The 10,918-nt window shown below is 38.2% G+C and overlaps 1 protein-coding gene across 1 annotated transcript; it reads right to left on the bottom strand.

Moving 5' to 3' along the window:
* Nucleotides 1-568: 568 nt before the first annotated feature.
* On the bottom strand, nt 569-10,918 carry ap1s1 (adaptor related protein complex 1 subunit sigma 1). Its single transcript, XM_014021717.1, has 5 exons — nt 10,758-10,918; nt 7,346-7,524; nt 5,743-5,851; nt 5,515-5,652; nt 569-1,376 (listed from the first exon to the last, which is right to left on the bottom strand). Exons 1-5 carry the CDS (start codon nt 10,758-10,760, stop codon nt 1,329-1,331), a joined length of 477 nt encoding a protein of 158 aa, XP_013877171.1. The 5' UTR covers nt 10,761-10,918; the 3' UTR covers nt 569-1,328.

The raw sequence follows: 10,918 nt of genomic DNA, 5'->3' as shown, positions 1-10,918 counted from the left end.
ACTTAGTTGTTCCATTTTAATACAATTAAGTACACTAAAATATATTGCAAATATATTAAAGTTGAGTTTAAGTAATGTTAAAAGACTAATATACTGCAAGTTGTTCCAAAATAACACACTTAATATACACTTAGTACAATACAATTAAAATATATTAAATACATCAAGATAAAGTACAACTTAAGTATACCTTTTTTTTTCACCTGGGTGCAATGGTCCAGTCCAAGTCCAAAACCTCACCGATTGAAATGATGGGGTGGGCCCTTCAGAGAGCAGAGCTTGTTAAACAAAAATCTGCAAACCTCAATGAACTGAAGAAAAGCTGAAAAGAGAACAAAAATATTTCCTTTTTTGTTTTGTTCACTTCAGCTTAGATTGGAATAAGTTTAGAACCTGGAACAGTAGATCTGAAAGAGGTGGACCTTTTTATTTTACCCCCAGGACTAAACACCAGTATTTCCAGTGTACTTCAAATGAATTGCTTATGAACCAACTAATTCATTCATGTCTTTTGTGGATTTCTAACCTTTCATTCTTGCTATAGGGAGGCAGGTCCAAACACAGAGACTGCCATGCAGAACAAGCTTTAATTTTCAAGTGTAACTAAGTAAATATTTGCTGATGGTCTTACATAGTTCTTCAGCACCTCTGGATGGCTGACAGGAGACAGAAAATGAAAACCTGACCTCAGTCCTGAGCTCATTAATTTGTTTAGGATCATTGATGCGATCCTAGCCAGCATGGCAGGTTTAAAGCACAAAGCAGTACCAGAAGCAGTAAGCCTTTACAGCCAACAGAAGATTGAGAAAAGAATGGAAATAGTGGATGTATGTTTAGCTTTATGGAACCAGCTTCAAGTCTAACCAATGGTTTATATTGTGGTCATCAGCCCAGGCAGTCAAATAACATTCAAACCTTTATTGCCCAAATCTCTGACTTAATCTTCCACATTTGGTTTTGACAAGTCCGGGGGCAGGTTGTGCTTGTTAACCAGCACCTTTTCTCAAACCTGCTTTATTCTGGCTGTCATCACAGCAAAGCTGGGCTCCATGTCACACCTGGAACAATCAGAATACACACAGAACTCCTCCAGGCACACACAAGCTTAAATATAACCCAAAGTCTTCCCCCACATGTAGATCAGACACACAAATACACACGTAAAAGAGAAAGCCAAAGGGCTGATCAACGCATCGATCCGATTTGAATCTCTTTCCCACAAGTGATGGTATATAAGACTCCAGAGCCAACTATGTAAGTCCAGACATGATCCACTCCACTGTCCAGCCCGGTCCTGTGACTTCAGCCTCTTCTTGTGCTGACATGGACTATGCCAAGCCCATCTCCTCTAGTACACTTCTAGGTGACTCATCCTCCTGCCAAATCAAACACAAGCAAATTCAAACAAAGTATTATTCCATTAGTTTCAAAAATGAAATAAAAAATGATTAAGACATTTTCAGACAAACATGTTGACTCAAACCCTTTCAGGAATCATGGAATAGATGAATTACTCCCTTACACTGTTGCACAAGTTCGCACTTCATTTGAACAAGCTCAAAGTGAGGCACGGTGTTTTTTTTTCCTGCTCTTGGAGGAGTAAGACGCTTTTTCCCTCTCTCTCGCCTTCCCTTTTTTTCCCTGCTTTGCCTCTCGGAGCCTCCTCTACATTTTCATCTGAAACCGAAAATTATGGATTTATTTTTATGGAGTTGGTTAGCTGGTCTCTTAATACATTTTTGGAACAATTTTTTTCCATGGGAGGTCATGTCAAAGGTGGGACCTCTGTTCTGCTCTGTTCCACTAGCATATACTGGATTCTGATCACTGGATCTCTACAGATTGGCTTGGTGGTCTCCTGGTGTTCTACAAAACAGTGTTGGTGGCTACTCAGTCCATTTGGGGGCAGCTGTGGCAGAGTGGTTAGGGGAGTCATTCTGGAACTGGAAGGTCACCTGTTCAAATCCCAGCTTCTGCAACTTTAACAAAAAAATCTCTTCAAACTACATGTCACACAATTACCCTCATTACAAACACCTGCTGACTTGACAGGCACAAGTTGGTACTTGATTAGAAAACATTTCAACTTGGTCACAAGTTCATTCTGCAAGTCCACTGCTGCAGGCAAAGGCATACTAATGCACACTTGTTTTTACATCGTAAAAACCAATGTTTCATCTGCCATTAAATAGAGACAAGAAAAAACAACAAGAGGCTCTTCCCGATGCACGTCAATCTGTTTTTCCGAGCATCTGACCTGACAGAGCACATGCATCCAACTTGAGAAGTTGGGCGCGTTTTTGATGCTCCAAATACATTCGGTGTGACCGTAGCATTACATTCCAGATATCTAAAATTGGTTTTTGACTAGAAATAATTAGATATCTTTAATTATATTTGACTAGGCAAAATACTTATTTATATCTCTGATTACATTCTAACTAGTATAAATGATGTCAGATTTACCATTAGGTTGTATGGAAGCTCCATTTCAAGATATTGGTAATAAATTACAGACTATCTAAGACATATAATTCAATTCAATTCAGTTTATTTATATAGCGCCAAGTCACAACATACATTGTCTCAGGGTCACTGTACATAAAAAGAACAATCTAAAGAAGAAGCCAGCAGATTGTGTTGAATCACTTCATCACAGTCTCCCATCCTGAGCAAACGGTGGAGAGGAAAAACTCCCTGCTAATCAAGAAGAAACCTCCAGCAGAACCAGGCTCAGGACAGGCGGCCATCTGCCTCGACCGGCTGGTTGGAGGACAGGAAAGAGACACAGAGAAACAAAGAAGAACTGGTCCAGGTGCAACTTCTTCTGGAAGAGACAATGAAAAAAACATGTTATTGATGGAAATAATTACAATAAAAATGTAAAGAAGAGAGACTAAAGACAACAGCAGAGTGAGGAAATGTGCTCAGTTTGTGCTCCAGCAGTCTGAGTCTATAGCAGCAGAAATGAAGAATAATTCAGGAAACCTAAGTCTAACTATAGGATTTATCAAAAAGGAAAGTCTTCAGTCTAATCTTAAAAGTAGACAGACTGTCAGCCTCTCGGACAGAAACTGGAAGTTGGTTCCACAAGAGAGGAGCTTGATAACTGGAAGCTCTGCCTCCCATTCTACTGTTAGAAACTGGAGGAACCACAAGTAAACCTGCAGTCTGAGAGTGAAGTGCTCTGTTAGGAAAGTATGGGACAATAAGATGTAATATATGATGGAGCTTGGTTGTTGAGAGTTTTGTATGTTAGGAGTAATATTTTAAATTCTATTCTGAATTTGTCAGGGAGCCAGTGGAGAGAAGATAAAACTGGAGAAATATGATCTCTCCTTCCAGCTCTCATTAAAACTCTAGCAGCAGCATTTTGGATTAACTGAAGACTTCTTAAAGAGGTTTTTGGATGTCCAGATAATAAATAATTACAGTAATCCAGTCTAGAAGTGATAAATGCACGAATCAGTTTATCTGTGTCATTTTTGGACAAAATGTTTCTAATTTTAGTGATATTACGCAGGTGGAAGAAGGCGGTCCTTCTTACATTTTTAATGTGGAGGTTCATATCCTGATCAAAAATAACACCAAGGTTCTTCACATTAGAACTGGAGGTCAGATTAATGCCATCCAGAGGAGGTGAAAGGCTGCAAAGTTGATCCCTAAAATGTTCTGGTCCAAAAACCATAACCTCTGTCTTATCTGAGTTTAGAAGCAGAAAGTTAAGAGTCATCCATGTATTTATGTCATTAAGACATGCTTGTAGTTTAAGTAACTGGTTGAATTCATCAGGTTTCATGGATAAATATAACTCAGTATCATCAGCATAACAATGGATATTTATCCCATGCTGTTTAATAACTTTAACTAATGGAAGCATATATAAAGTAAAGAGGATTGGTCCAAGCACTGAGCCCTGAGGAACTCCATGACTAATTCTGGTGTAAGAAGAAGATTCATTATTAATATTAACAAACTGAAATCTATCAGTTAAATAAGACTCAAACCATTTTAGAGCTGTTCCTGTAATCCCAATATCAAGTTCAAGTCTACGTAATAAAATATTGTGATCAATTGTATCAAATGCAGCACTGAGATCTAACAGGACAAGAATGGACACAAGTCCACTGTCTGAGGCCATGAGAATATCATTAGTAACTTTCACCAGAGCTGTTTCTGTGCTATGATGAGCTCTAAACCCTGACTGAAACTCTTCATATAGATTATTTCTATTGAGATGTTCATGTAGTTGATTTGTAACTATTTTCTCAAGAATTTTGTGATGAATGGGAGATTAGATTTCAGATTTCAAGAATTAAAATCTGACTAGTCATAAAGCTAGTTTGAGGTCTCTCACCTTTTTTCTGCCTAAACATGTCTTAAATTTCTTCAGGTTGTGTAAATATGTGTACAGTAAATACTGGTGTTCTTAGCACTTTTTCTAAAATATGTATTATTCGTATGGATCGCATCGAACGAAATTAGGAGTTATATTGTGATATAAATTTTAGCCATTTCTTCCAGCCCTAATGGTGAGGCAAYGGGTGGCAATTCTTTGCTTTGCTCCCACTTTTATGTCCAACCATTTAAGCTTTTAATACTTCTGCAGGTGTGTGCTGCTGACAACCACAGATTCACACACACTGTCACTGCTCTTTGCACAAAATGACAAAGTGTGGTGTGTAAAAGCAGGTGTCAAATACATTTTTATACCACAGTACATTATTTAAAGCAACGTTGATCAGGATTTTCAGGTAAAATATGCTTGGATTTGACTGCTGGATATGGGCACCTGTGACCCCCATAAACCTGAAAGGAAGCAGCGGGTATAGATATGGATGAACGGACGTGCTTGAATTCATACATACATTGAATTTGGACAGTCTCACATATCTGATTATTTTTGTGGTGCTGTGCATTTTGGGTTTTCAAAAGCTGCTCACTTTTTCATACATGAGACCCCAGACTGCAAACAGCTCCAAAAGTATATCCAACTGAGAAAAAAAAGTGTATATGTGGAGGCCTTTAACCTTTCCTCCAGCAATAAGTCAGCAGGAGGTGGTGTTGGCTCGTCATTATATACTGACCCGCTGACACCACCTCTGGAAACAACAGCTGGGACACCTCTGACTGAAGTGTAACACTGAAACATGTCAGGCATATCTGAAGAGACAAAGTAATCAAGTGTCCAATAAAGGAAACATCAAGATTTTTAAGTCAGACTGTTAACAATTAAACCATAATGCAGAGATCAAGTCATAATGTTGAGTTTAAAAGTCAGAGTTTTAAAATGAAAGCAGGTGTGAGTTTAAAGTCATAATATTAGGTCTTAGTTTTAGGATCATAGCCGTGATGTTAAAATAAATTGTTAATGTTGGGACTAAGGTCATTATGTCAAGATTAAAACTGTAATGTTAAGATTTAGATTGTAATGTTGGGATTAAGTCATTGAGAAAATAGTCAGCAGGAGATTAAAGGCATAATGTTGAGATTAAAGCTGTCACGCTGACTTACCTCCTGCAGTAGATCAGCTTGTTCTATGGCTTTAAGAACACTCTTCTTTGACGTGTCCTGGATCTCTCCTCCCATCAGGAACTCGTCTAAAATAAAGTAGGCCTTCTCAAAGTTAAAGATTATGTCCAGCTCACACACCTGCACAGAAACACACCGAGCCTTGCTATGATTTGTTTCAATGGTTTTATCAGATGAGGACAAGAATGGCACACAACTCTTAACACTTACACTGCCGAAGTATTTATCCAGGAGCTCAACGAAGCGATGAATTACCTCCAGAGTAATCAGCTCATTGTCCTGCTCCTCAATAGCACAACAAAAATATAGGCTGGCATACCTGCCAAAGAAAATACACACAGATATGTAAACACATCCACATAAGTGCTCGACAAGGGTTCTCACAGCAAATTATAATAAACATAATTCAGATTACAGAGCTGTCAACAGCCGTTAAATAATACTACAGTAGTTTTAGGTAACCAAATATTATTGTCTGTCAGGCAAATAAATATTTAATGTCAGTAGCAATCACCAGTTTTAGAGAAGACTTTCATCAATAAGGTGTGAAGCTCATCAAACTGGACAAAAGGCACCACCCAGTGGCCTGGTGCATCGCATGCAGACCAACAGTGAATCCTACACAAATGCATTTCATGTTCTTTAATAAAATGCTTTATTATAAAACTTGTTAGTACTGTCAAGTTAACAGTAAATCAATGACTTCATACCAATAAAAGGCAAAGGTAGAAGATTATGGTTGTGCCTCTGTGAGTATTCATGTGCCTGTTTGTAAGCAAAGTATTAAAAAGTACAAAGGAGTACAAGGAGACAGAACTTTTCTGAGAAGACACTGAGGAAGATCAGGTTGTTGAACACTGGCATGAAGATGTTAGGATTCAGACCTGCAGATGGAGTCATCCCCAAAACACTCTGAGAACTTACAGACTTGTGTGACATCTTGGTTTAAAATCTTGGGATGGAAGGTGGTGAGCAATATGTATTCCTTTAAGAAATGATAGCGTGCTTTCTTGTCTGCCTCTATTTATTTGAAATGGCAAGCCCTAATTATTAAGAATTTTTTTTAGTGCGCACAACTCAAATGTCCTTAAGAAAAGGGAAAGAGAGTAAATGGGTGTCTGGTTCTGAAGGATCAAAAAAAATGGGATAACCAGCACTCCAAAAAATACTATTATTACACAATTATAACTTTAAAATAATCATCACTAAATAATATGCCAGGGTTATTCAACTGAAGGCTCGTGGGCAGTGACCAAAGCTCAGTCCACCAATTGGTTCATTCATCTCTTAAGTCCAAACACACGGTTTTCTACTTTAATTACTCCAAGTTATTTTAGTTAAACATAGACATGTTTGATATCAACAGAAACATCAGAATCTTGGCTAGAAGCTGGTAAAAACCATTTCTATGAACACTCAAGACAGTTAAAACTACAAGCAGTTGAAGATAAAACTATGAAAGAGAAAATTTTATTTACAGAATGACTAATTGCTGGATTCAGCCCCTCAGCCGTTGGCCTGTAGTAACTGTGGCCCCAGGAGCAGTTTAGTTGAATAGCCCTGCAATATGTGATATTAGTATTGAGGCAGCAAAAGAAACAGCAAATTTCATTTTATAAAAAGCAAAAACATGTGATTTTTGTTTTCTTACTACTAATAGTGGTATTTGTGTTTAAGGTGCTCATAGTCTCGTTTGCCTAGCGCAGAATGCTACTAGCAGAGACTGGTACAAATACTTTTCTGTTTATTAGGACTTTAGAAGAGTAACTACACAACAATGAGTTCAACTTTAAGAAGTCTGAGCAAGCTCTACCTTTTATAGACAATCTTCAGGTCCCTCCACTCTAAAAAGCTGCACATCTTTGGTTTGCGAGCGAGCACTATCTGCATGAGCTCCCTGACCATCTTCTTTTTGTCCCGTTCAGCTGTAGCTGTGTACCACTTCTGTAGCCGCAACTTCCCCTGCCGACTGAACAGCAGCATGAAACGCATCTGCAAACACACAGGAACAAAACCGCTCATAAACACAGCATCATCACATCCTTTCATGCACCACAGACCAATATGAAATGAAATATGAATATGAAACCTGCAAACACTGAATTTTACCTACAAATATGTGGTTGTTAAAGAAAACTACAGGATCATGTGTAGAAAAGCTGGCAAGCGCTAATTCAGGATTACCTACTAGAATCCACACTGTTGGCAAAATATCTAATAAACCACTGGACAGATTTTTATCAAAGGACTCATAAAACAATCATTAGATGGACATCTACAACTAGGCCTGTCACGATAACAAATTTTGCTGGACGATTAATTGTCTCAAAATTTATTGCGATAAACGATAATATTGCCTGGTGACCGTTTTACAACTAATAATTATAAAAGCGTAATGTGTAAGTGTAATAAATCAATAAACTTTCATTTTTAAAAGAATGTTTAACAAAGTGGACTCTCAGTCTCTAACAAAAAAATGCACTTGAATAAAAAAAATAAAACAAAGAACAACAAAATGTAAATTAAACACCACACACAACTAAGACAGTAAATAAACAATATTAAAGTGCAGCAACTCTTTAGAGATGAAGCAAACTACACAGCCTGGTGAGGTCCCACTGTTTCTTATGGGGACATAAGCCCAGTTCACATCCCATGTAAAGTGTAGGCTAGGTTTAGGGTCAAATGGTAATAGAAAATACTGGTAAATGAATGAAAGTCAATGCAAAGTCCCCATGAGGATAGAAGAACAAACGTGTCTATGTGTGTGTGTGAGGAGGGGACAGTCAGAGCGCTGCGGGGAGGAAATCAGACAGTTCAGAGTTTTCCTCATGAGTTGTTGGGACAGCTACAGGCTTTTGGGGTGTTTTGTTAAAACACAGATGGTGTGTTTAAGTTTCCTGTTATTTTTGGAGCTACAGGTAAAGTCTTGACGAGTTTTTGTCGCGGGTCTGGGGGAGTTTCAGCCCCCACCCCTTCTCCTCCTCTCTGTCTCWCTYYSTCTCTCTCTCTCTGTCTCTCTTTCTCTCTCTCTCTCTGTCTCACTCCGTCTCTCTCTCCCTCTCTCCCTCCGCAGCGAAATCCAGGTTCTAGTGCTCCCAACACTTCAGCAGCCGCGTTCTGCTTTGAAGCGTTTCTTTAGAAACTAGCTCTCACGCTAAAGCGACAGTTCGCTCCTCCCACACTAAGAAAACAGGAGGGGAGGGGTCAGCGGAGCTCCTGTGTAGCGGAGCACAGAGAGGGAGAGAGACGAAGTAAAAAAACAAGCAGGAAAATGAAACTTATCGGCGTCTTTTTTTTACCGACCTCAAAAAAAGTTATCGTGCGATTAATTGATTTATTGACTATCGCGACAGGCCTATCTACAACTGAAGAGCATTTTAATTCAAGAAGGTGGTCTTTGCCAAATACCTTAGAAAATACAATATTGAGCTAAATTGGATGTGGTAGTAGCTGAGAATCATTCACAACCCATAAAGTGTCTACAAAATGTCTTTATCCCCTTTGGAAGTTTAACCCTTTTATTGCTTTTCAAATCAATTATAGTCAATAAAAGCTGGCCTTGTTTTAAAAAAAAATCATTAATATCAAAGTGAAATCATTTTTTTTCATGAGCAATGACAATTAAATAAAAATATGCCATTAAATAAGTGACTGTAAATATTCAATCCCTTTAGTAGTGGTTCTAACTTTGGATGTGTCTCGCTGAGAATTGCTGTGTCTGGAAAAATTATTTATTGGCTAAACGACATTCCTGGCTGCCATTACACCATGGAGACAAAAAAATAAAAAACCCCAAAGCAACTCAGACAAAAGATTATTGAAAAATAAAAGCCAGGGGACTGACACAACACAACACACACCTTATCTTCCACCCTCACTCAGCACATTCAGTTTGGGTCAAATTACATTTTTAAAGCGACAGTACAACAGGTAACCATTTCCCATCTGGCAACCTTGCCATACTACTACAAACCCATGTAAACATGTTTATTGACAGCGTCAAGGTGAAACAGATATAAATAATTAGTCCATAACACGACCAAATATATATAGAAAAAAAATAAAAATAAAAAACATTGCAGGAGGTAGTTCTTGTTTTAACAGGGCCTGAATTCCTGCAGAACCTTTCTCTCCACAGTTCACTGCAGTTTTTAACAGTATCTTTCAACATGCTGAGTAATCAGGCTTTTTATTTTTTAATGCAGTTTCAACTTTTATGTTGGACTTTTAAACCTATATTTTGTCATTTTATGTGAATGTTTTTTTAAAACTTGTAAATGTTCACTTAAATTTAAAAAAGTTAAAAAAATGATTTTGAGTTTTTAAGAAAAATTAGTCATAGACAAATCAAAACAAAACTTGTTTAATGGCTAGCCTCCTGTGTTAAACCAAACTTAACATCTGCAGTTCCTGTTTGCTTTACTGCAACAGGAACTGTACCTGAGGACTTATTTTAGGGTTTGAGCTCAGACCTGGGATCTGGTTAAAGGTTAGAGCTGGGATCCTCAGGAAAATGCATGGATATGAATATAATAAATACAATAAAGAGAGTAATACAAGTGGGTACTGATTTGAAAACATTCAAACCTAATTCTAACCTGGCTTTGAACMTGTTAGATAGAATACTAGTCTTATCTGTTGTTTTCAAACTTCACTCATTATCAATATAATTATATAATATTCCATATTATTATTAATCTTAATAACCTTCCATRGTATTAGAGATGCAAAATAAGGCATATTGTAAAGTTTGTTCTAGTTCTGCAGAATGCTTCATGTCAGGCACAGGTTCAGCTGCTCATGTCCTGTTTGTGTTCTAAGAAACATTCATGTCTGATTTAAAAGTCTTTCTGAATAAACATTAAATCAGGACTAATGATCTGCCATAATTAAATGTAAAACCGGTCACGGTTAATGACCCAGTATTAGCGCATAATAATCTGTTCCTGATCTAAGGGGGACACCTGAAACCCTCTGGGACGACTGCTCTGTGGGTCCAAACGAGACCAACACCACCGAGCTCACAGGACACCTGGTGCAGCGAGGAGGACTAACGGAACCGCTTCACCTCTCGTCCTCCTACCTGAAGGCCTGTCAGCGGACTGAAGCACCCAGGTGAACATAGCGCAGGTGGGCACTTCCTGGAAACATTATACACCTTGCTAGCATTAGCACAACTTAGCTCCCGGCTCTTCTAGCCACATCAGACGCAGTAAACTCACCATTCTGAACAATTTCCCAATGTCTATCCACCAGTACCAACGAACTGCCGTAAACCAAAAGGTTTACACGCTCATTAGTGCCGAACATCCATTTATGTGTCTGATAATGCACCAGAAAATATACCTGCAACCGARCAAGAACACTCTCTACCGAGCACTTC

The sequence above is a fragment of the Austrofundulus limnaeus genome, unplaced genomic scaffold (assembly GCF_001266775.1).
Source record: "Austrofundulus limnaeus strain Quisiro unplaced genomic scaffold, Austrofundulus_limnaeus-1.0 Scaffold302, whole genome shotgun sequence".
Taxonomy (NCBI): Eukaryota; Metazoa; Chordata; class Actinopteri; order Cyprinodontiformes; family Rivulidae; genus Austrofundulus; species Austrofundulus limnaeus.
Note: the sequence above shows the minus strand (reverse complement) of the source record. Positions and strands in the feature narration are given on the sequence as shown.

Excerpts from the sequence above, each read along its gene's own strand:
- ap1s1 (XM_014021717.1), bottom strand. Across the intron at positions 5,653-5,742 it reads TGGATAAATACTTCGGCAGT|GTGTGTGAGCTGGACATAAT; the intron begins GTAAGTGTTAAG and ends GTTTCTGTGCAG. Across the intron at positions 1,377-5,514 it reads AAGCTGATCTACTGCAGGAG|GAGGATGAGTCACCTAGAAG; the intron begins GTAAGTCAGCGT and ends TTGATTTGGCAG.